Raw genomic sequence first — 26,364 nt, 5'->3', positions numbered from 1 at the left:
GAAACAATAAACATTGTGGCCAGAGTCCCCAGGTGGCTCATAATCCATTATATTTGTAAAATCTGTCCATAAAAATGCAATGTCATAATATTGGGAAACTGACTCAATGGACATGAGTTTGAGCGAACTCCGGGAGATGGTGAAGGACAGGGAAGCCTGGCGTGCTGCAGTCCATGGGGGTCACAAATGCAGTAGGCTTTTGCAGTCCATGCAAAAGAAAAATGCCTCCTTGGTTGTTTCTCGTACTTTGGTTCCTGGTTGATAGAATTAGGAGGCGGATGGGGGCTGGTAAAAATTCTCAACGGGACTCGGGAGGCCGCGTCTTCCTAAGGTGTCAGATTCTGTTTCAAACTGACCATTTTCTTTCTGCCTCCATCTGGGTGAGTTAGCTCATGTTACTTAGGCTTTCCCAGTCATACTTGTGATCACAGACTCCTTGTCTCGGCTGTGCTGGCTCTCATTGCGGCACACGGCAGACCTCTCTTACTGTGGGGCACAGGCTCTGGAGAGCACAGGCTCAGCAGTTCCAACATGCTGGCTTCTCTGGATGTGGTGCACACGTGTTCAGTTGCTCCAAGGAATCTTACTTCCCTGACCAGGGATCAAACCCGCGTCCCTGGTTTGGAAGGCGGGTTCTCAGCCACCGGACCCCAGAGAAGTCCTGATCACATTAGTAAGTGAGCAGCAAGAGGAAGAGCAAGGAGGGAGGTTCTCCTGTTCCCCTTCATTTCTGTGGACGGGAGTTAGACGAATCCAGATGTGAAAGCTCAGGTTTAAAACTGACTGACTAGGAGGGCGCAGGGCTTCCCTGGTGGCTCAGATGGTAAAGAATCTGCCTGCAATGCAGGAGACCGGGGTTTGTTTCCTGGGTCACAAAGATGCCCTGGAGAAGGGAATAGCAGCCCACTCCACTATTCTTGCCTGGAGAATCCCATGGACAGAGGAGGCCGGTGGGCCACAGTCCATGCAGTCACACACAGTCGGACATGACTGAAGCGGCTTAGAATGCACGCATGCATGCAGGAGGGCCTGAAGCTCCAACAGGGAAAGAGAAAGTGCAGACTCGAGGTGCTGGGCCTGGCAGAGCTCAGGCTGCCTTCAGTTTTCTTAAGTCAAGAAAGCCTAGAAATGAGACAGAAGGTTTGCTGGGAATTGGTAGTAAAAACAAGAGCAAATTCTCATCAGTCATCTAAGGAAGACTGGATTAAATATACTTGTGTGTCGGTTTCAAGTGTTGAATGGTTTTTAAGAAGCTCTAATATGATTTCATTAAAAATGGATTAAAGTAAATTATACACAGTTCATCTATTAAATGCCATTGCTAAGTTTGCAAATGGAATTTCATTTTTAATAAATTAAGATCTGAAGTGAAAAACTAAAATAAAATGTTCTTATTTGTAAATATCGTAAAGGAAGAATATGGTTAGTGTCTTATTTTTAGAAAAGGAAATTTACAATCTTTTTTAATACCTTTAGGAGCTCCCTGTGCTTACAGCGTAGTTATAGGAAAAGGTATGATATATCACATCACAATGGTTTGTATTATATTGGTTGAACCAATGGCACATCTTAGCCCTCGTTAATGTCACAATATTAAGTTCTGCACTCATACATAAAAGAAAATTGATTGAATGTACATATATTTTTTGGAAAAGAAAGGGGAAAACTGAATGACCAAGCCAAAAATAAGTGTCGTTTCCTTTTTAAAATGGCAAAGGGAAAATGGAAGTTTAACAATTTAAAAGTTACCTATGTGTCTACTCTTTTTAAAAAACGTCTGCAGGACTTTATGATTTATACTAATTTCCGCCTGGCTTCTTTTTCGCTTACAGGGCATGCTGCTGAAGCGCAGTGGCAAATCCTTAAACAAGGAATGGAAGAAGAAGTATGTCACCCTGTGTGACAACGGTGTGCTGACCTACCACCCGAGTCTGCATGTGAGTGTTGCTCCCTTGGAGGAGTTAGCAGGTATTGGGCTGTGGGGACTCAGAGCAGGTACATGCACAGTCAAGCCTTTCGGCTCTGCTGGAGGTTCAAATAGTATTTTATTTTATTTCAAATTACTCCTTTTTTTAATTGGTAAAATTTATTTTTAAACCAAAATGGACATTTAATAATATTATGAATTTTGCATCTTATTATGATACTAACAGAATGAATGTTGCTTTCTTAATAGAGCATTCCCTTAATAGTATGTAGTCTTCCTCGTCCCCAAATTAAGGATTTTGCCTTAAATTCTATTTTGATAATATATGTCAGTGTTCTTCTGGCTAATTTTTTTTTTTTTTTTACAGAATAACCCTTTATTTTCAGTCTATATGGTGTTCTTATAGTTCTTTTTTTTGTTTTGTTTTTCTATTTTTTTTCTTTTAAAGTAAAGTAGTATTTTAAATGTGAGTAAAAAGACAGGAGGAAGTAGTCAAAGAGAAAGGAGGAAAAAAATCTATCTGAAAATCTAGACTAAAAGAAACTGTAGCAGGTCTACATACGAACAAGCTCCATTCCGAGAGCACATTCACAAGTCCAGGTTGTTAGTAAGTCCAACGGAGTTAGCTCAGATACCCAGCTGACACGATCGACCTTACATTACTGTGCTCTAGTAAGTTTGTGGATTTCCCAGGTGGCTCTGGTGGTAAAGAATCTGCCTGCCGATGCAGGAGACGCAACAGATGCTTGTTCAGTTTGGGTTGCGAAGATCCCACGGAATAGGAAATGGCAACCCACTCCAGTCGTCTTGCCTGGGAAACGCCATGGGCAGAGGAACCTGGCAGGCTACAGTCCATGGGGTCACAGAGTCAGACACGACTGAGCACCATAGGTTTATAATACTTTTCTCCAGAAGATACATAAAAAACACAAAATAATAAGAAGAGCATTTTTAACCTTACAGTACAGTAGCTTGGAAAGCACAGTAATACGGTGCGACAGCTGGCGCTGCTCAGCGGTGCCAGCTACATCAAGCTGCTCTCACGCTTGCTTCTAGACTCCCTGGGCTTGGAATCAGGATGCTGTCCTGCTGTCCTCTCTACAGTCCTACACAGCGGAGTGCACAAAAGCACCACCACCTGTGGCGGATGCACGCGTGTGACCGCGCACCCCAGACACGTGAACGCGTGACGCGAAGGGACGCGTGAACACGCAGCTGCGTCTTAGAAAGTCTGCAGCTTGACATTCTTTTGTAGGGAACTCTATGTGCACTGAAACCCAGGGTCAGCTTGAGCAGCTGAGAACAGCAAAACCAAGATTCGAATGCAACTCATGACTCAGAGTCCGCTTTTATTGTCCGCTAAGAACGCATGCCAGTTTGTAAGGCAGGTTCGTTTTCTCTGTGTAACAACGTTCCTTATCCTGGTGATTTATATAAGATAGACGAAAAGACACGTAATTTCATCACTGGGAGAAATGTAAACATTCTGCCCATGGAGAGCTCCTTAGGAAAGCTTTGGTAAAACCTGAAGACAGTTGTCATGGCTCTCCCAGCACAACACATTCCATGAACCCTGCGTGACGTTTATCTGCCTTCATGTAGGTATACGTATGGATTAGAATATACAGGATTAGCTGGTCATTTGACTGGATCACAGTGTTAAGCACAGCAATGTTAAGCTTTTAATTTTAAGTACTTTTTGAAAATTTCGCTGTGATTAATGAGAAGTTAAAGATAAACATACCGAAGAAAATGTACTTCCCCCAGATACCCCCTGAGAAACGAGACTGCTCACATTTTGAGGGGTACCCTCCTAGCCGTGTCTACAGTCCGTGCCTTTGCCTTCCATGGCCTGCAGCCCCTTGTGCATGCAGCGTGTTCCCTGCTCTCCCAGATGGTGCCAGACCTCAGGCGCCCGCCCATGCCAGCAAACACGCCTCCAAGCCACCGTCTTCATAGTTACACAACATTCGTCCTGCACATGTGCCCCAGCTGACTGAACCGACATTTGGCGAGCCGACTTGCTTTCTCCGTGATTTCTACCATTGTGAGTCACTCTGATCAGCATCCTTGTTTGACACCTCTGTGCCCACATCCATGTCCTGCAGACACGTTCCCAACCATAGCCTTCCTGAGTTGAAGAGGGTGTGCTTCTATGGGCTCTGGGTATGGACTGCCAAATTCCAGGAAGGACTGTATCAGTTCATCTCCTCTGGCTTTTTTCCCCCTCCTGTACTCTCAGGAACTTTTCCCTTGTTTTTTTTTTTTAAAAAACTTTTCAATAGGATAGGTAACAAACGGTATCCTCGCCAAGTGACTTGCTGTCTGGAGTGAATTTGCTTCCAGGGCTTCCCCAGTGGCTCAGGTGGGGAATCCACCTCAGAATCCACCCGCAATGCAGGAGACGTGTTCGATCCCTGGGTTGGGAAGATCCCCTGGAGCAGAGAACAGTGACCCACTTCAGTGTTCTGGCCTGGAGAATTCCATGGACTGTGTAGTCCATCGTGTCGCAAAGAGTTGGACACAACTGAGTGACTTCGACTTTGATGTTCATAGTCCCTTGCGGGTACCTGGAGTGGCTGTGTTCTAGTCTTAAGTTGTCGGGAGCTGCTGACCCCCAGCGGCTGAGTTAGCCCAACATTCTTTGGTTCCAAACAGGAAGAGGAATTACCTTTTTGAAAGCCTTTGCAGTAGGACCGGTAACAGATGGTATCCCCACCGTGTCATTTGCTGGCTGTTGTGAACTGTCCTTTTCCCTCTGGTCTTCCAACAGCGGCTTCCCCTTTCTGAACCAGGCTCAAAAGTAAGCGTGTCTTTAGGCCCCTCTGCTTGTTCCTCCTATTGGTGGTGAGTCTTTCCACGCTTCACCAGTACGTAGGCTTTCGAGATATACACTTCTTGGACTGAGAGACTCCATGTGCTTGATTTATTGGGGTTATTTGGGACGTGGAGTCAGGCTGCTTCCCCGGTGGCCTAAACCAGAGACTTAACACTATCCTGTGAGGCCTGCCTGTGGCTGTCATGCCCCCGTCTGGGTCTTTGGGGGTCTTTCTCCAAAGCTGCTTCATCAAGAGGGAGGTGCCCTTTCCCAGGCGTAGTTCTTCCTAAAAACCCCATCAGAGAACAGAAGCTAGTGATGGACCCGTTTGCTTTGTTCTTGGAGGGAGACGTGCAGTCACAGTCTCCTTGCCGGCCTCACTGACCTGTGGAGAGTGAGATCTGATGGGTGATGCCCCTCCTATCACATTCCAGTCTCCTGCTGAGCCCCTCAGAGGGCATTGGCTGCTTCTTGCCAAGGGGGAAGGATGGTGGCAACAGGAGATTGTTCTGGAACATTCCCTCTGGAGGGCCTATGCTCCGTTACTTTTCCTCTCTACCTGTTGATGATACGGTTGCTGTCCATTCTTCAAAAGTTCTCCCGCACAGGCTGCCTCCCCTGATGGTCCTCAGTGCCCTTTTTCCTTGTTTTTTTTCCCTATGTATGCATGGATATTATTGGAATATAGTAAAGGAGCAGAATGGGGCTTTATAATTGTACGGCAGGCAAGAGCCATCGTCATTTTAAAAAGTGCAATTCAGTTAATGCGGGTCACCTGGGAGCTGCCATTATTGATGCAGGTAGACAGGTCCCTAAGGAAGTGGCTTAATCTAGTGGTGAATTTTAATTACTAGACCACAGAGAGATGTCATGACTTTCATTGTAATCCTTCGTGGATTCTTGTTTTCACAACCAAGCTTTGGGTGGACATTTAGAGGGCTGTGAGTTTCAGGTATATTTTGTGGCAGGTGCTTGGAATGTTCTGGTCTAAGAGTCATACTGGGTCATATACCCAGTGTGACTTCCCCAGTGGCTCAGTAACAAAGAATCTGCCTGCAGTGCAGGAGATGCAGGAAACGTAGGTCCGATCCCTGGGTCGGGAAGATCCCCTGGAGGAGGGCATGGCAACCCACTCCAAAATTCTTGCCTGGAGAATCCCATGGGCAGAGGAGCCTGGTGGGCTACAGTCCATGGGGTCACAAAGAGCTGGACATGACTGAGCGACCTGACCCACGTAACAGATGCCCAGTGGCTGAGTTAGTCCTGTGTGTTCTATGGTCCCAGACAGGAAGATGTATCAAGGGGATGTCCAAGGGCAGAATCCTGATTCCCTTAATAAGAAATTGGGGAGCATTCAGATATGGTGCTAATTTAGGCCCCAAAGGTCTACATCGTGGAGAATGGCCCAATTATTTGAGTCTGGAAAATTTCAAAAGGGGATGGAGCCAAATGATCTCAGATACCAGTCACAAGGTAACACTGGCTTCCAAGGTATGATGTGTCACGGGAGAAAGACCACTAAGATCGTCGGCTACTTGTGCTGAAGACCTCAGTGGTTCAGTACTGGGGGCTCTTGTCCAAGTTGGTAGCTTCCGATGTCCATACTGTCCATCATCCACCTCCTACTGGTCACAGAGCAGGGGACCTACATTGGTCTCAAATAGCAGATCCTACAACCCGCGACTCTGCTGGGAGTCACAGGAAAGAACCTGGTTAAACAGTCTGACATTTTCAGACAGAGTTTTCAACAGAGGTTGTGGTTGTCCTTGATGGACTATCTGTGCCAGCTACCCTGTACCCTCCTAACTTTTGATGATGAGATGGTTTATATATCAAAAAAGGAAACTGGCATGCTTTTATGAGGGCAGAATTTTAATCAGGTAATTAATACTCTGATAATAGGGAGGTTTGGGGTCAAGAGCAATTAGGCTTAAGATGCACCAAATGTAGGATTCAAACAGATGTTAGGCAGGCCTCCAGCAGCCCCTTCAGAAGCAGCGTTTTCCTGATGCCCTGGGGCTGTCTTCCTGCTGGGACATTTATTTCCTGTGCACACATGCGCTGCTCGGGGCTCCATCAGCCTGGACTTCGACTCCATCACTGGTCACCTCGGACGTGATGCCCTGTTAAACCCACGAGTCTGGGGCCTTTGGCATGTGAGGAAGATGAGATCAAGGGTAAAGGACTGAATCTTGTCGTGTGGAAAACTGGCGTGCTAGGTTGTCATACTGCAGTCAGATGCGTCACCTGCGGGGTGTGGCCTGCCTCAGAGAGCGTGGTCTGCAAGGCTGGACGCCCCCTGACCTGATCTGCACTGATCTAGGCCATTCCTGTTTTAGCCAGTTTAAAGTCACAGTGCTCCAGAGCAAGGGGTGTCAGTGCAGTGAGACGCCTGGACACCATAGCTCGAGAGTAGTCTCTGCTTGCCTCAACTAGAGAAAGCCCAATCAGAGCAGCGAAGACCCAGGACAGCCAAAAATAAAAATAAATAAATTTTTTAAAAAAAAATGAAGCTCCAGATGACCACACTGACCAGTGCTGCTGGACAGGGCCACCCCGCACACCCCTCCTGCTCCCGCCTTGCTGTTTTGCACCCCCCTCGGCTCCCCAGGCTGCCAGCGATGGTGGTTTGCTCAGCCATGTGCTTGGACAAGCTGCTCCGGCAGCATTGGGTCCTGACTTTAGCTGACTTTGGGTGCCCTGGAAGCAGGAAGCTGACCATTTCCTAAACTTGCTTAAAAAAAAAAAAAAAATCCACACAACTCTTGTATTTTTTAAATGTCTTCATTGGATGCCCTTGAAAAAAAAAATCTCTCAGAAGAGGTCATTTGTATCCTTGAGGGCAACAGATACAATTTCCTTATTTCACAGGTGTCCGTGGAAGTGGTTATGTAAAGATCATCCTTTGGACAAGTTTCAGTCCCAGCAGGTGGCTCACACAGGTTTATTGTTGCTGCTGTTCTGTCATGTCCAACTCTTTGCGACCCCATGGACTGCAGCACGCCAGGCCTCCCTGTCCATCACTATCTCCCAGAGCTTCCTCAAACACATGTCCATTGAGTCGGTGATGCCATCCAACCATCTCATCCTCTGCCGTCCCCTTCTCCTCCCACTTTCAATCTTTCCCAGCATCAGGGTCTTATCTAATGAGTCAGCTCTTCACGTCAGGTGGCCAAAGTATTGGAGCTGCAGCTTCAGCATCAGTCCTTCCAATGAATATTCAGGGTTAATTTCCTTTAGGATGGACTGGTTTGATCTCCTTGCAGTCCAAGGGACTCTGACAGGTTGGTAGGGTAGAAAGCAAACCCAGCCTTTGGACAAAGCGAGCAGTGGGGTCTTATCCCAGCTGTGCACCCACTTGTGGAATCCTAGCAGAGCAACATGCTCTTGGAAACCATGGCTTCAGAAACAGGCTGCCAGCTGTGAAACCGGGGATCCTCAGCTTTGCAGCAGGCAGTGGGTTTGGGGTGAGGCTGACCAGCCTACCAAGTGCTCGGGGTGGGGCAGCTGCCAGGGAAGCTCCTGCCGATGGCCTCCCTGGATGGCCAGGCCCCGTCATAAGTCGCATGCCCGAGATGGATAGCTTGGGGCCTCGGGTGCTGGCTCCCTGACATCGCTTCCAGCCGGTCACCATGGCGTCAGTCTCCCCTCCCTCCAGCACGTCCTTTCCCAGCCACGTCTTCTCCCCAAGCCCTCAGAGTCTGCCCAGACATGTCTCTCCGTGTTTTACCCTGAGACACATCCTACAACAGATCATTTAAGAGCCCCAAACCCTTGGTCCCTCTGACACACAGCTCGGCCTCATTCTGGAGCTTACTCAGCACAGGCGTCCCTGGACCTTCCCGGGCCACAGCTAGACGTTGCTGAAGGAAGCCTTTTTACCCCAGGCATGTTTCCTGTTGTTGAAAACCCAAAACAGTCCTCTTAGGGGGAAGAGACCCTCTTGGAGCAGTGGAATAGAATCGTCAGCACGTGGCCAGATCATAGGCGTGATCATCTGGGAATTAGAGGGAAAACTGACCAAACATGGATCCTACCTGGATGGAGACTGTTCCCTACAAGTTGATACCAGCGATACCTCTGGACCCCAGATTTGCTCTCTCTGCGCTCTGGGGAGTCTCAACCCCACCCTTCACCCACTGCGACACCCCCTGGCCTGCTCTGCCCTTCCCCAGAGGCTCGGAAGCTGTCGGCAGTGGCTGGCTTGGCCTGCCAGGGTCCGCCTCCCTCCTGCAGTGTAGGTAGAGAGGGGCAGATGTGAGCACAGGCGGGAAAGGGAATGGTGGATTTCAGCCTAGGGGCTTCCTAAAGATCTGTGGTTCCTGCACTGCGGGATGATTGCTTCGGGGTGCAGGGTCAGGGTCACGTCCACGGTGTTGCCTCCATAACCAAGTACGCGGGCCCCTGGCCTGTGGCGGAACCTGTTGTGAAGCATCAGCTCCCATGTCCTTCTCCTTCTGCACCGGGTCAGGCCCTGCTGCTTCTTGGCATGCCTTTTAAGGTAGGCCCTGAGAAACTGGCCAGATGGTGTCTGCTTGGGAAACCCAAAGAGAGAGTCCGTTCACTCCAGGGGACGTGTGGTGGTATTGTCTTCCTGAGATCACTTGAGACTCTTTAGAGAGTGTGGTCCACAAATGCCACCAAGAACTCTAAGCAAATGGAGGCTCCTGGAGCCAGTCGGACACCACCACCCACCCCACCCCACCCCGCACCTCACGCCAAGATTGGTGCTGCTGGGTGGGATGAGTCTCATGGTAAGACAAAAAACTGGATTCAGGAAAAAAATGACAGTTGATTTGATTCATCTTTCTTCCTCAAGATGCTGTTATTAAGTGGAACCTAGGATGATGCTGTTATTGAATGGACCTAGAACGCAGTTTAGATAGCGCACGGGGAACTCCACCAAGGTGACGGAGCTGCTTTGGCTTTGTAGGCACTCCGTGTATAGTGTCCGACTGCCCTGGTGTTTCCTGAGACACGGGACGTTTGGTGCCAAAACGCAGGAAGCCCCAGGCCACTGGGACAGGTTGGTCATCTGCACTTCAGGACTGACCAGCTTCACTGCTCCTTCATTTCCATGTGGCATTTAGCACAGACAACCCTAAATAAATAAATAAGACGGAAATAGTAAAAAGCAAGCTGTTGACTTCTGCTGCGGCCCCGTGGTCTGTATTTTTTTGATTCTCTGAAGACCTATACAACTATAAGACCTTTAAAAAGCCCAAAGTGCTTGACCTTCTTGGAGGATACACGTCTGAGCATCCCGAGGTTTCCTGACACTTGGCTGGTTCGTGGTCTGGGTGGGTGAAGGGCTGCCAGTTCTGAGAGCCTTGGATTCGCTCTCTGTGGACTTGAACGTGAGCCCTTAGGCAGCACCCTGATGGGAAAATGGAGGGGATAATGAGAAAGAACTTGGACCCTTGGGGCCGCACAGTTCAGCACCACCACCCATTCATCTTCCATGTCAAGGGGGCTGCCGTCCAGGGCGTGGCTGAAGTAACTGCTGACAAGACTGTGCGGGGGCATTCCTCAGTGGACCCGGAAGAGTTCACTCAGGGCTGCAGGTCGAGCCAAGGACTCGATGGTGCCCTGACTGAGAAGGTTCCCCTGGCTTCCTCCTGAGCACGAGTGGCTGGCTGACACAGCTGACCAACGCACACTCGAGGTGCTCACTGTTTTGAAATCCTCCTTCCTGGATTTCTTTCTCGTTCCATGTGCTGCCCAAGTGAGAAGTCGCTGGGCTGCAGTCACTTGCCCTGCCCTGCAGAACTGGACGCTTCCTTCTCATAGACCTTCCTTCCTAATCAGGTGGCTTAGACGTTCCATTTCCACGCAGCCTTTGCTTCTGTATGCCGTTGACATTTCTTTGTTTTTTCCCCCCATGGACTCAGACTCTGAATTATCATCAGTATGCTGATTTCAGCAAGTTTCTAGTTTCAAAATCATGGGGGAAGGCGGGAAATCTACTTTTTTTTTTTTTTTTTACGGATGCCAAAATAACAAAAAGATGTGAGATGCTTTCCAGAGTAGGCATTCTTCTCAAAAGAAATATTTCAAGGTAAAAAGGAAGATAACCTTTTGTTGTAAGAGGAGCAACTCTTGCCCGTACCCACTGCTGGTAACTGTCATTTAAAATAACACAATTCTTGGAATTCTCTGGCGGTCCAGTGGTTAGAACTTTGCACTTCTACTGCCGAGGACCCAGGTTCAATCCCTGGTTGGGGAACGAAGATCTCCAAGCCACATGGCATGGCCAAAATTAAAATAAATAAAGTGACACATCTTTGCATAAAATCAGGACATTTAACTGGATGATTCAGGATTCACAGAGAATCCCTTTGGCCAGCTGCACGCCCGTGAAGGTTCACCCCCGTCTCTTAAGGTGGTGAAATGAGTTACACTTGGAAGAACTCTGCCTTGGTCTCCCCAGAATGTTGCAGAAGCCAGACGGCAAGGCTGGACAGACAGAATCCAAGCCCGGATTTCCAGATGTGGAAACTCTGAGTCATGGAAGACTGCTAACCCCGAGAAGACAGGTCTTCCTTTCTTCCTGGGAAGACAATGTTGGCGTGCCCAGGCCGTATCGCACTCCAGCAGTCCACCTGCTTCATCGTGCGGTGGACGGTTACAGGGTCCTGCTGCCCCTGAGTAAGCCGTGGTGCCAGAAGCGGCCCTCGGTCTGTACACTCCTCTCCAGTCTGGCTTCCTTCCAGTCTGATGTCCATCGTGCAGGTGGACCTTCCTTCCCGTTCTCCATGGGAGGTGCTCCCTGGCTCCTCCTGAGGACTGTGCCCCGTGCCCCATCTTCCCAGGGCTCGTGTGGGCTCAGTGCACAGACCACCACCGCAGAGGGGTCTCATGGCTGAGTGCAGGGCCACACCGGGGCTTCACGTCGAGCCTTTGCTCCTAGACGGCCTGGGTTCCAAACCTATGCTTGGTAATCCTGGCTCTGCCTTCAAAATCCTGGTGAGATTGGAACAGGGGGAACCACCCACATTGCACAGCTTAGACCCCCCAAAGGTAGATTAGCTTATGTCAGGGTTGGGAGAGAACCCACACACAGGCGTGATACAGATGCCACAGAATCTTAGCCCAGCCCGCCTGCCAGCGCAGGAGATGCAAGAGACTCAGCTTTGACCCCTGGGTCAGGAAGATCCCTGGGAGGAGAGCACGGCAACCCACTCCAGAAGTCTTTGTCTGGAGAATCCCATGGACAGAGGATCCTGGTGGGCTACAGTCCATGGGGCCACAAAGAGTTTGTCACAACTGAGTGACTGAGCACATGTGTGTAAGTTACCTGCAAATACTCTGCCAGTTTATGCAAGGGCCTTGAGCATCTGTGGATTTTGTGGTCACTGGGGGTCCTGAACCAGTCCCCAGTTTGTGCACCACATTCTGTGCGTCCATGCATTCGTGGGTCGACACTTGGCTTCCTTCCTTCCTTGGCTACTGTGAATGTTGTTCTTCAGCTGCTGAGTCCTGTCTGGCTCTTTGTGACCCCCATGCACTGTAGGCACACTCGGCCTCCCTGTCATTCACTGTCTCCCAGGAGTCTGCTCGCATGCACGTCCACTGAATCTATGGTGCTGTCCAACCACCTCATCCTCTGCCACCGTTTCCGCTTTTTGCCTTCAGTCTTTCCCAGCATCAGGGTCTTCACCAATGAGTCCACTCTTCACATCAGGTAGCCAAAGTATTGGAGTTTCATAGGTGTGCAAATACCTCTTTGGAGCTTGAAGTTTTAATGTTAAAAACCACAAAGCGGGAGAGCTGTTGAGAATAGCTTAATTTAAAGATGCCCAACATTAACCAAGGCCCTGGTTGAGAAATACTGCAGAGAAACTGGCTGGGCCCTTCATGAACAAGGGGGATTCTGGAGGCCTAATAACCTGCATGATGGTCTGGAACCCACATGGTGTGAAAACACCCACCCAGCCCTGCCTCTCTGTGTTTGCCGAGTGCCCTCTGAAGGTGAGGGAAGCTGTCCCTCTCTGTTCTTTGGGTAGTCTGGGAAATACTTCTGGCGTTCATTCAAGTTTCAGATAGTATGAGAAATCATTTCTCCTGTGTATCAAGGCTTTCCGACCCATGGAATGACACCACCACAGTAGAATAAATATTTTCAAGGAATATCTACAACTATTGTTGGCAGGAGGGACCACTGAAAAACTCACACCTTTTACACGTACACAAAAATGTTAGATTCTTTATCAAAGTCTGCTCTAAGGAATTCCTCGTTTATTTATGTAGCCCTCGAGTCGGACACGACTGAGCGACTGAACTGAACTGAACAGGGTTTGAAAGTGTTTAGATTTACAGGGGGGGAAAGGGACAAAACGCTGGCTCACCATGGTACGCTTTGTCTTGATGTTGAGAACAGAGTGCCTGTAAGTAGCCCAAACTCAGAGAAAGTCTTCCTGTCTCTATAGAAACTAAATTATCAGATAGGATAGGTCCTGCCTAACATATTTTTTTCTACATTGAAAAACTCTTCTGCCTTCTTGCTTTAAAAAAAAAAAGTATGTATATGTTTTTATAATAGCTTGTGAGTTTGAGTAAAGCTTCTAGAGGAATCCATGGGACATTGCCTTATCAGTACACAGCATATTTCAACCTTGTACCCAATCTGCAGGGCTTCCCAGGTGATGCAGTGGTAAAAGAATCTGCCTGCTAATGCAGGAGATGCAGGTTCCATCCCTGGGTGGGGAAGATCCCCTAGAGGAGGAAATGGCAACCCACTCTAGTATTCCTGCCTGGAGAATCCCATGGACAGAGGAGCCTGGCGGGCTGCAGTCAGCATGGTTGCAAAAGAGCTGGATACATCTTAGCAAGTAAAACAACAGCAACAACCCACTCTGTATCACTTTGTTTTCCACTGGGGCCCTGTGAGGGTTACTCATCGTGGCTGGAAATCCTTGGCAAAGGTAGATAAATCAAATGCATCCATTTTCTTCACTGGCAGCAAGTCGCTGTGGAGAACTCTCAGTAGGAGAGCTCGGATGTGGGGGACAGCGCGGGAATGTTCTTTCCCTGCTGCCGAGAGATGGGGTTTCATCATTAGACTTTATAAGCGTGTGCTGCTCTGGTTCTAACCCGGTTGCTGGCTGGTTGCTAAGGTGTTGGGAGGAAGGGAGCGATGCAGACTCTTCTCAGGTGTGCCTGTGGCCCCAAATGGAAACCAATCAAGGTGCGATTTATGTTCATTAAGTGCTTGTCAAAACTGAAAAATTTTCTAATCAACAGCAATCTAGCGGCGTCCCCGTCGATGGCTGGGAGAGCCGCCTCTGCCGCAGCGGCTATTTGCCTGTTACAACTCTAGGCTAAGAATCCGCTGATGATTACATTAGGCTAAGCTGCGAAGTAAATGAACCATATCTTATTTAGGTGCCACAAGCTTCAGTGTAGTCCTGCCCCGCAGGGCACTTGATAGCGTTTTATGGCTTTAAAATTAGTGTAGCTTCCCATTGGCTGCAGGGCGCGTGCCTGTTATGCCTTTGAACTCAATAAGCAAGGGGAAGGGGGCCTTTTGTTTTCTCCCATATTTTTCTCCCTTGCATTTTTAGCAATTTTGTTTTGCATCTTTTCCAGACGGCATTTGGCAATAAAAATGTCTGACTACCCTCTACATGCCTACCCCACCTCACCTCCCCCCCCAAAAAAAGGAAAAGAAAAAAGGAGAAAGGGAAGAAAAAGTAGAAAATGTCATGCATTTGCAGAGTACAGTTTCTTTCCCCTATCCTGCTAAGTGAAAAATAGCATTGCAAGTCACCTCCAGTGGCTTATCTTGTTGGAATGACTACCTCCAGTGGGGACAACTCCTATACTTCTGGAAATGCCCACGAAAAATCACGGGGCAAATATTTAAGTATTTTTATTAGACATGCGCAGTAAGAGCCAACATTTATTAAGGGCTTTGGGATTCTTTCAAGTTCTTTATGTATTATCTCAGTTAATCATGACAACAGTTGCTTGACACAAGAGTTATTATTACCCTTATTTTCAAAGATGAGAAATCAGAACCCAGAATGACGAAACAGTCCACAACCCCTAACAGACAGAGCCTCCCAAGCACTCTTACTCTGAGGCCATCCTCTGGCCTGAAGAAGCTGTCTTCTTCAGATAGTCTTAATTTAGAAAACCAGAGAACTATGTTAGTCAGTGAATTGACCGCTCTTCATTTGAAATGAATCTGATTATATTACTGTAAACCACCTTGGTGGGCAGTAAATAGCATTAGGAAAATAGAAGCACTCCCAAAACAATGCATCAGGGAGGCAGAAAAGCATTTTTTTCTAGACAGGCCTAGTCAAAGTTTTGAAATTAGAAGAAATTGTGTGATGGGCAAAAACTGAAGTGGGAATTTTTCTGTCCATGTTGGGTTAAAATGGGAGAAGAAGATAGTGATCATTAGTGTCCTTGGAAGATGACTGTGTGTGCCTTTCTATCTTTAAAATATCTATTTCTTTAAGTGCTTCACATTCTAGCAAATGCATCCTAAGGAATCTGGAGTTTTAAAAAGGTTCAGATAGATCTAATTATCATTATGGTGAATATTCCTACATAACTCAGACTTTGTCAGGTCTAAGTACTGGTCCAGTTGTTTCAAGCCGTATTTAATTATAAAAATACTCATAGAGCCAGGAATGGCACTGGCTCCTTGAAGTTCACTGCAGTGAACTTTCACTCATGCTTGCCTCTGGAAGATACCTGCATATCCAACACATTCATTTTGTAAGGCTAGGTTTGAGCATGCATGGGTTACAACTGGGTAATATTCAATTTAAAAAATGAGAAAAATCTGTCTTGCAGTGTAAAGCTCAATATACAAGGTCAATCAAGACAGAGACAATCAAGAAGCACAAAGATTATATTCATAATTCTTTGTGGAAGTTTCTGTTTTGATTTAGTATATTATATTAACCTATGCTTCCCAGGTGGCTCAGTGGTAAAGAATCTGCCGTCCAGTACAGGAGACGCAGGAGACGTGGGTTCAATCCCTGGATCAGCAAGATCACCTGGACAAGGAAATGGCAACCCTCTCCAGTATTCTTGCCTGGGAAATACTATGGACAGAGAATCCTGGCAGGCCACAGTCCATGGGGTCACAAAGAGTCAGACACAGCTGAGCAACTGAGCTTGCATGCAAATTAACGTGTGATCCGAGCTTATGTTGGACTTGAGCCCACCATGGACTTGAGTCCAACATTGACTTGAATGCTGACAGCATGGGCACTGGAGAGGTTTACCCTAGGGTGTCGAGCTCCCCTTGATACGTGTGGGGTGCCACACTTGCATGACGTTTCACCAGCCTTCTCTGCTGATGCGTCTTAGGTTAATTCCCCGGGTACAGGAAAGCCTTTGTTCAGAATCAGGTGTCGTCAGCTTTGCCTTTGCCTCGTCGCTGTTAGACATCCAGTTTGCTGGGTGCCTTCTCCCTGCAGTGGCCACAGGCCACATGGATGCACACCGGTCAAGTGGTCGTTCCGAAGCAGCTCTGGAAGTGAGACTCTGGGCTTCTCTTGGCCATCTTGGGAAACCAGACTGATTCTCCCAAGGCTTTTCTCTTTGAAGCTGCCTTCTACCTTGCTATTGTAACTGTGGTCCTGTGGTGATAAGGAGAAACTGTCCTCTTTGAGGTATGTGATCTGAATGGACGTGGCCGGAAGGTTCCTCGTAGTGTTCCAGTATCCTCATGGCATCTTCAGGGTGTCACACTCCTCTGTGCCGGCGACTGTATGTGAGGCTATTGTTTATTATTCATATGTGTGGGACTGCAGCGTTTGCTGGCCTCTTTGAAGAGATGGTATTATGTATGTCTTTACAGAGGAATTTCCTTTGAAAACAGTATTGAGCAGAGTTTGGGAATGGAAGGGCATCTGACAATGGCTTCTCTTACATACTTTTTTTTTGAGCCCAGAAGTAAAGGTTTTTAAAAATAGGGTTTATACAGACTTCTGTTCCTCTTGAAACTGGACATACGTGAAGTGTCGTGAAAATGGGGAAGAATGAGTTATTCCTCTCCTCCAGGAGAAGAGGGACAGCTATGCTGACCCTCTCATTCCTGCACTTCCACTAGCTGTGTGCATAAAATCACACACACCCAGCCCTTGGCTGGTTTGTGACCATTAAGCTGGACTCGTGGATCTAGGGCCCTTATACTTTTTAAAAATCATGGAATCTGAATGACCTTTTGTTTCTGTGGATTATGTCTATTGATGTTTGTCATGGGAGAAATTAGAACAGAAAAAATTTTGATATTCTAGAATTCATTTAAAATAATAATAACCCACCCATTACATACTGTGCCACAAACATTGTTTATGAAAAAGATGTTTTCCAAAACAAAAGGAAATTGTGAGCAGAGTAGCATTGTTTTCCTTTTTTCAAAGCGCTTTTAAAGTATGTAAAAAAAAAAAAAAACTCTCATAAAGATATTTAGTTGGAAGAGGGAGGAGTTTGTTTTTTTAATGTGTGCTTTTAAACTTTTCCGTTTTGGAAGCATAGCTGATTTACAGCGATGTGTTAATTTCTCCTCTGCAGCACGGTGATTCAGCGATCCGTGTATACATTCTTTTTCATACTCTTTTCCAGTGTGGTTTGTTATGTGATATTGAATAGAGGTCTCTGTGCATGTCGTAGCTCTGAATCTGCTAACCCCAAACTCCCAATCCCTCCTTCTCACACTCCCCTCCCAGCCCTGGCAGCTTCAAGTCTGTTCACTATGGCTGAGTCTGTTTCCTAGATAAGTTGATTTGTGTCATATGTTAGATCTCTATATATAAATGCCATCATGTGATATTCATCTTTCTCTGTCTGGCTTACTACCCAGTATGATGATCTCTACTTTCATCTATGTTGCTGCAAGTGGCATTCTTTCATTTTTCTTATGGCTGAGTAACAGTCTTCTGTATGTGTGTGCCGCTTCTTTATCCATTCATCTGTCAATGGATTTTTAAGCTGTTTCTGTGTCCTGGCTGTTGTAAATAGTGCTACAGTGAATATTGGGGTGCCTGTGTCTTTTTGAATTATAATTCTCTCTGGATATTTGGGCTTCCCAGGTGGCGTAGTCATAAAGAATCTGCCTGCCAATGCAGGAGACACAAGAGATGGGGGTTTGATCCTTGGGCCAGGAGGATCCCCTGGAGTAGGAATTAGCAGCCCACTTTACTATTCTTGCCTGGGAAATTCCATGGACAGAGGAGCCTCTCGGTCTACAGTCCATGGGATCACAAAGACTCAGACATGATTGAGTGACTAGGAGTGGGATTGTTGGATCACATAGCAACTCTACCTTTCTGAGGAACCTCTGTACTATTTTCCATACTGCTGCACCAATTTATATTCCCACCAACAGTGTAGGGGGGTTGAGGGAGGACCACTTTAATAGCCATTTCAGATTGTGGGTCTTCTCGAGTACCACACGAAAACTTGACATGTGACAGTTTCTTAAAGCTTAGGAATTCAATGAACTTTTCCTTCCTTGCTGATTTAAAATTCAATGACCTGTCTTGCACTTTGAATGAACTTGTATCCCTGCATGTGACATTCAGCGTCAGTGCTTTCAAAAAGCTTATTTAACTGAGGTATGCAGATTTCCAAATGGTGACACTATTCATCGAGTTGTTGTTCAGTTGCTGAGTCATATCCGACTGTTTACAACCCCGTGAACACCAGGCTTCCCTGTCCTTCACTATCTCCCAGAGTTTGCTCAAACTCATGTCCATTGAGTCAGTGATGCCATCCAACCATCTCATCCTCTGTCACCACCTTCTCCTCCTTCCCTCAATCTTTCCCAGCATCAGTGTCTTTTCCAGTGAATTGGCTCTTCACATCAGGTGGTCAAAGTATTGGAAATTCAGCTTCAGCATCAGTCCTTCCAACGAATATAAAGGATTGACTAGTTTGATCTCTTTGTGGTCCACGGGACTCTCAAGAGTCTTTCCAGCACCGCTGCAGTTCAAAAGCATCAATTCTTTAGCACTCAGCCTTCTTTATGGTCCGACTCTCACATCCATACATGACTACTGGAAAAACTATAGCTTTGACTATGCAGACCTTTATCAGCAAAGTGATGTCTTTGCCTTTTAATACACTGTCTAGGTTTGTCCTAGCTTTTCTTCCAAGGAGCAAGCGTCTTTTAAATCGACCACTGTTTCCATTTTTCCCCATCTACTTGCCTTGAAGTGATGGGACGGGATGCCATGAACTTAGCTTTTTGAGTATTGAGTTTTAAGTCAGCTTTTTCACTCTCTTCTTTCACTTTCTTGAAGGACTCTTTAGTTCCTCTTCACTTTCTGCCATGACGGTGGTATCATCTGCATATCTGAGATTGTTGGTTTTTCTTCAGGCAATCTTGATTCCAGCTTGTGATACATCCACCCTGGCACCTCTTGTGATGTACTCTGCATATAAGTCAAATAAGCAGGGTGACAATATGCAGCCTTGACATACTCCTTTCCCAATTTTGAACTGGTCTGTTGTTTCATGTCCGGTTCTAACTGTTGCTTCTTGACCTGCATACAGGTTTCTCAGGAGGCAGGTCAGGTGGTCTGGTATTTCCATCTCTTTAATAATTTTTCAGTTTCTTGTGATCCACACAGTCAAAGGCTTTAATGTAGCCAATGAATCAGAAGTAAATGTTTTTCTGGAACTCTCTTGCTTTTTTGATGATCCATGAATGTTGGCAATTTGGTCTCTAGTCCCTCTGCCTTTTCTAAATCAGGGTCTTTTAATACCCCCCAAATAACATTCGTTAAGATCACACCAGTCTTGTCAGAAAAAAGTCTCTGGGTATTTGGAAGGTATCAATCTCATGGTGAGAGTTACAAGTTTTCAAACTTCACATCATCACTAGAAAGCTCAAATTCTGCCACTGGCCATAAATACTGTCAGCTGCTTTCCTTGAAATACTTACTTTGTTTATTTTCAAGAAAATATCTGCCAGGCACCCAAGACTGAATCACCACAGTTCGTGTCCGACATAGTCTTTCTTTCAAGTAGAAGCGTTGCCCCAGCAAACAAGTGACAAATTCAGCTTATGAATGAAACACTTCGGGAAGAGCTTGCCTGCTTTCAAAGTGCAGCAGAAACCCCAAAGTGTACTTGCTGTGGCATCACCCGAGAAATGTAAAGGCTAAGGTTACAATCGGTAGGTCTTGGTTTATTAAGAACATCCTTGGGTGAAACTGTTTTTTGTTTGTATTGTGAGAGCATAGGAATCAGTAAAATAAAGACAGTGTGCAAAGCACAGCCTGGTTTCCGCGGTCGTGCTCCATGCCGAGAAGTCCTCAGTACTTACTACTCACACCGCTTTTGCACCATCAAAGCAAATTTCAACACAGGGAAAAAGCAAACGATGTCTTGGGGTTGTTTTGAAAATAGTGTTGAACTTGTGAATCCCCTGATAGGGTGTTGAAGACCACACTTTGAGGATTGCTGAACTTAGATTATGCACAGAGAAAATGCTTGATTAGATTAGCCGTGACACAAAGACCAAAGCAAAGCACTGGTCTGTCCTCACAGTTATCTCACATAGACAAAATATTAGATCGCAATGGAAAAGTGTAAATTTCTCAACATTTTATGTACAGTTAGGAACCAGAAGTTACTGAGAAAACCTAATTGGAACACAGATTCCTGTAATTTTTTCCATCACATAATTATGGAAACGAATAGTCTTAATACCTTTAAAAAGTATATGTGAAATTGGAGTGATGTTGATTGCATTTCAGAGCTGTGTGTTTTATTCTGATGATCCAACTTTGAGATGCCAGTCACATCACGGATGCATTTGGCTTTCGCTCCAAGATCTTGTTAAACTGCTTTTTGGTTCCCTATGAACACATGAAGCAAACCATCTTTCACCAGACAGCCAAAGGTAACAAAGGGATGGGAAGCAGCAAGAATCAATATAGTAAGAGTATTTTTAGGGACTATTGATGGATTGCTGTATTTTGAGCTTAACTTCAAGGGCCAAATGCCCCCAAGCTGACTAAGATGAACTCACCATTTACTGGGAGCTGTAGGGCGTCAGGCGCAGAGCGGGCTCTGGGATGGCCAGGACGACACCCACACAGTGTTCCCTGGCTGTCTGGGGAGAGCTCCTGGAAGGTGTTTTAGGAGCCTCGTGCAGTATTTTGACAGGGGCTTGATACCAGTCTCCTGGCTGGAACTCAGTGCTCTTCAGTGATGGCCTTCCGGTCCTGGTAAGTCGTAACCGTGAGATTTGAGGACAAAACCGTTACCGCGGCGCGTTCATTAATGCTCCAGTCAGGAGGGATCCGGTACACCCACCAAGGTGCCCAGGGCTCCGCGCCCTCTCCAGAGGCGGCCCGAGGAAGGTGGGAGCCACATGGAGCCGCGCTGCCGTCAGCACGGTGGAAGCTGCGGGTCCCTGACACGCTCTCAGTTGCTAGCAGGTTCCCTCACTGTACCTCATTTGCATCTGGGACATCAATTAGCATGTTTGTTGAGGCTAATTGAATGAAACTCAATCATAGCTCTTAATTGCTTGACTATGTGAAAAGAAATCACATTAATGCAGCTAATTAAGTGTACGGCAATAGATGCAACATAATTAGGAGGAAAATGTGAAAAACAAGGGATGGCAAAGGTGCGGGAGCCGGGTGGCAGGGGGGCGCCAGGCGCGGTTACCGAGCTCCATCCACCCGGTCAGGGACGGGTCCCTCCGCTCCGGCGCCTGCTTGCAAAAAATAATCCAGGCGACGAGCACGGACAACTTGAGAAGAAAAATGCAAATAGGTTTGCAATTACTACTTTTTCAAGCTGTTGAGGGGCAGGAGATGGCACCTCTGGGGGGCCGGGCTCTTGAGTGGGCCCCAGGGACTTGTTAAGTGCTGTTTAAAAGTACTTGGCTTTGAATTACCCTCATGCCTTGTTAAAGGGTTTTTTCCCCTTTTATCCTCGATCAGCATTTTTCTACCAGGAACACGGGGAAGGGATGTATCTGGAACATTTGCATATCAAAATCAAGCTCGCTGGCTTTATTTCGCCCTGCAAGGTCCCTACTTTGGACCGCTGGGCCCCACGTCCCACTTCTAAAAGGCGACATTATTTAGAGGTTGTAGCTTCAATTCCTCAAGTCCCAAGCTGGGGCCAGATGAAAAGGATAATTCTTTCAAAACCAGAAAACTCCCGTGTCGTTTCTCTTGGGAGAAGCTAGAAGCCACTGATTCAGGTATCCACCTGTTTCTGAAAACACCAAGCTGAAAGATTTGTGTGGACTAGGAAATGCATCTTGTAAAGGCTTTAGCAATGTTAGAGGCTTGAGATTTAGGAATTGCCAAACTTACCCTCTGAATTTCTTAAGAACTAATTCTTCTGTGCTTTGAAGCACCTAACTCAGGCAGGAGAAACAGATCCCTCAACCCATGATGAGCCAAAGATAAATGGGTCCCTTCACCGCATTCAGATCTGGAGAGCCAGCACTTGGTACATTTCTATAATAATTTTAAATAAAATATCCTGGTTATTGTATGTTAAAACATGCCTATTAAAAAGGAGGCCATGCTGAGGCTTAGTCACTCTCTGATTAGGCTCATTTCAGAGCCCATAAGCCATAAATGCTCAATTACACTCCTGTTATTGTATTTTAATTTGTTAAGAATTGGCATTAAAGAAGAAAGTTATAGCAAGTTGATATTTTTAAAGGAGTAACTATGCAAGAAGGAATTCATTATTTACAAGTCCTAACTTTGGTTTTGAAACTTGAGGTTTGCCCCTTTTCAGTAGATATCAATGGAAGTAAATGGAAAATGCTTGAGAACAACCTTTTTTTCCACAATGACCTTGACCCTTGGTCCTGTGCTGACTGAAGGTCACTTCTTCCATGTGTTTTTTATTCGCCATCCTCTTGATGAGCTACGTCATGAGACCTCGGTGTTGCCTCCCATCTGCCTTATCCTTCAGCCTAATTTAAGGATAACGACTTTCTTTCTATCCTTTGTCCTCATCCTTTTGAAATCACAATTTTTTTCATAGTAAAGAGTATTTGTGGTGGGAGTCGGGGGGCGCACTTTCTAGCAGTTTCTAAGCATCTTAACTTTCAAGTGGAGTCTTTGGTCTGTTCCCAGTTGGACACAGCACCTCCCTTCCTGAAACCTGCAGTGACTCTCCTAACATGCCCGTGGCCAACTCTGGCAGATGTCCTCCTCTCCGCGAGACGGGAGATGACATGCCCAGTTGGTCCAGCCCCGGGTGCATCAGCACGTATGCCCCTGGCTTCCCCGACTGACGGCCTGCGACCTGGTGCAATCGCTTCCATCTGGATGGTTTATCATCGCTGAGGAAGGCCCAGGCTCGCCCCTCCCTGGAGGAGCTGGTCTGAGTTCGCCCCCACTGTGGTGTGGCCCCTGATCCTTACTCTATTCGTCCACAGTCCCACGTTCCTCCTGAGTCTAGCCGCGGCTTTTTGAGCTTCTGTTCTGTGCTAAGAATTGGCCGTCTGAGGTCTGTCCTTGGGCGATCGCCGGTGACCCATTCCATCTTCTCTTGCTGAGCTGGTGCTCGGCGAACCTTCTGGGGTTCTGTATTCTCCATCACAGACTCCCCTCACGTGATGGAGTTTCTCTTCCAGCACTTACTCCTCTGTTGAGAATTCTCCCAGCCCCTTTCCTGAGTCTGGGGTGGCACCCACGTGGCCACGACTCTCAAGTGCTTAGGTTCCAGGGGGAGGTGTGACGCTCAGCCGGTCCTCCCCCTGCATATGGCTGAGAGAGGACGGCTCTGTCTGTCCTGACAGCTCAAGTTGGGTTCTTGCCCTGTGTTGGAATCTTGGACTTTGGATTCCTTCTTGGGCCATAATTTCTATTGGAAAACATCCTGCTTCTGGATAGACCAGTCCCTGCTTCTCAGCTGCTTCACCTCCTGAAATATTGACCTTGCCTTGCAATGAAAAGAAGCCAGTGGGGTCCTTCTCCTGGATTCCCTGGTATCTTGTGTCTCCTCTCAAGCATCCGTCACACTCCTTGACCGACTTTTCTGGCCCCTCTGACTGTGCAATTTGCTGCTAGACCATCACCTCCTTCTCTCCCTGCATCTACTGACCCTGTTGACGGGCAGCTATAAGGAAACGGCTCGCTGCTCCCGTCTCCCTGGGTCCCTTGCAGCCCACACACTGGCTCCTTTGGTAGTGCTTCTAAAGTTAGATTGACTTGAACTCAATTGCTTATACGAAATACACATGTATTGGTTCTTCTTTGATATTGTGAAACGAATCCCCCCAGGATTCTGCCAGGCTTCCCAGGCTGCACTAATGGTAAAGAACCTGCCTGCCAATGCGGGAGACATAAGAGACATGGGTTCAATCCCTGGGTCAGGAAGATCCCTTGGAAGAGGAAGTGGCAACCCCAGTCCATCAGTCTTGTCTGGAGAATCCCACTGACAGAGGAGCCTGGCGGGCTATAGTCCATGGGGTCGAAAAGAGTCAGACACAACTGAATCGACTTAGCAAACACGCACAAAGGATTCTGCCAAGGAAGGAATCTGTTTATTTCCTTCCCTGGGTCGTCTTAAAACACTTGAAATATTATTTACCCAACAGTGATTTAGATAGACTGCACTGTTTCTTAGTGCGCGACGTTGGTTTAATGACATGTCTGCAGAGACACGGGGGCTTATTGCCCATAAAAACGCATGAAAAGATCAGCAACCCTAACGTGCCGAGAGACCCCTCACCCTGGCCCTCAGTCGCTGCCTCCTCTCTCCCCATCCATCACCTGACTCCTGAGTATTGTTTTCCTCCACATGGAATTGGATGACGACCCACTGAGTACCTGGACTTCTCCTTAGTTCCATGGTAACTGCTAGTCATTCGCCTCCAAAACACAGCAAAAGACACTTTTTCTGAGTACAGCAAATCCCTTGAAGAAACCTCACACTGAATATAAATGATGTGCTTTCTATTTGAACATCCAGCTCTTGTACATCCATCAGGGACCTCTATGTTTTTTCAGCACCCTACCACTGACCCCTCGGTCATCTTCCTGGACAAAACGCTTGGCCTCTGACTTAGAATGTTTACCTGAGTTCCCAGCAGACAACTTCAGTCTTAGCTAGACATTCAAGGGTATCGCCATCAGAGACAAAAAGGTTATTACAAAATAGCTCCTACTCCACAGAATTTTCCCTGCAACTCACAGGAAGAGCCCGGGCTCTTCATACGCCATCTGATAAGTATCAACTCACAGAGTAGGATATCATGTCCATATTTATTTTCTTTATCCTCCTGAATAGAAGCAGCTACTGTGTCTCCCGTATCTCCAGAGCCTGGGCTAGTTCAGGACACAGAGGCAGAGCTGATTTCAGTATAATGATGATGCCATCAGGACAAGACAGATCAAAGCCTCCTTATTTTTTAAAGCGCTTACACCATGGAGGGGTCATAGGATGACGCCTCATGATGTCTCATAGAACCTCTTGTCCTAGATTGTAGAAGGTCTCCCTTTTAACCTGTCTTGGATGTTTTAACGTTTTGAACAGGATTACATGCAGAATGTTCACGGTAAAGAGATTGATCTTCTGAGAACCACTGTGAAAGTCCCAGGGAAGAGGCCCCCCCGAGCCACGTCGGCCTGCGCACCCATCTCCAGCCCGAAAACCAACGGCCTGTCCAAGGACATGAGCAGCTTGCACATTTCACCGAATTCAGGTAAGCTCACAGCCAACCTGCCGAAGAGATCCGGCCCGACTCCGGTGATGGGTGGCCCCCAGGCGGGAAACAGTGCTGAGCTTCTCGGGTTAAGTGGAGGCTTTGCCCATTAGACTGGAGGCTAAGGGACACACTCTCAGGTCTTCCGTGGGTACTTGTTCCCCCTACACCTTGGGTCCCAGGACTGCCCACAAGCAAACTGCGGCGCTTTGAGTCACAGCTGCATGGACTGCTAGGCTTTTCCAGGGCTGGGCAGTTGAATCTTTCATCTTACACATGATGGAGGATTTAAGAGCCCTCTGAAAAACATCAATTCACTGTTAAAGTGCCAAGGATTAGTCCTAACTAATTTGTCGTAAATGTGTATAGAAAAATGGAAACGCCAGTTTGGAGCGAGATCTAAAGCAAACCATTGGACCTGCACACAATTTAAGACTTTCTCAGTTTTGTGTTGTAACTGTTATGTCTTCTTCGACACAGCTTTGGTTTTCTTCATTCTCTTTTAAAGGAGGATTTGTCTTTCATTCAGCATGAGAAAATCAGATTTTCTCAAAATAGATGTGTTGAGAAATTCCCCAGCCTCGGTGTACAACGCAAGCCCCTCAGGGTATTGTGGTTCATTGTTGTATAAGAGTCTTGGCAAACCATGCTGTGGCTTTTGCCTTCCATGATTTCCTATCAGAGGAAAGGCGGTGAGAAGGACTTAAAGTCTTCCCACCAACAAACTCAAACTCCTCCAACAAATGGAATCCCTTCACAGATTTCAGTTGTTTCCTTTCTTGTCTCCAGCTTACATCTGATTTTCCCAAAATAGATTTCTGTGCTGTAGTCATTCCTAGCGTGTGTCCCTGCCTCTTAAACACGCTGCCTTTTTTCCTTTCTGAAATGCTAAATGCTTTTAAAGAGGAATGATGCTGACCCCATCATTCCACGGTGTGAATGACATTGTTG

General features: G+C 46.8%; 1 protein-coding gene across 7 annotated transcripts in view; it reads left to right on the top strand.

Annotated features, from left to right (window-relative positions):
• Positions 1 to 26,364, top strand: part of AGAP1 (ArfGAP with GTPase domain, ankyrin repeat and PH domain 1) — a 570,436-nt gene that overhangs the window by 361,959 nt on the left and 182,113 nt on the right. For all 7 annotated transcript variants that reach the window (XM_088835100.1, XM_088835099.1, XM_088835098.1 and 4 more), the window contains exons 10-11: positions 1,833 to 1,937; positions 25,245 to 25,413. In XM_088835100.1, coding sequence (XP_088691226.1) covers positions 1,833 to 1,937; positions 25,245 to 25,413 — 274 coding nt within the window. The remainder of the gene's footprint in view (positions 1 to 1,832; positions 1,938 to 25,244; positions 25,414 to 26,364) is intronic.

Source organism: Moschus berezovskii, chromosome 4, assembly GCF_049115385.1.
Source record: "Moschus berezovskii isolate FMDL1 chromosome 4, NW_MosBer_1.0, whole genome shotgun sequence".
In the NCBI taxonomy this organism is placed as follows: Eukaryota; Metazoa; Chordata; class Mammalia; order Artiodactyla; family Moschidae; genus Moschus; species Moschus berezovskii.
Note: the sequence above shows the minus strand (reverse complement) of the source record. Positions and strands in the feature narration are given on the sequence as shown.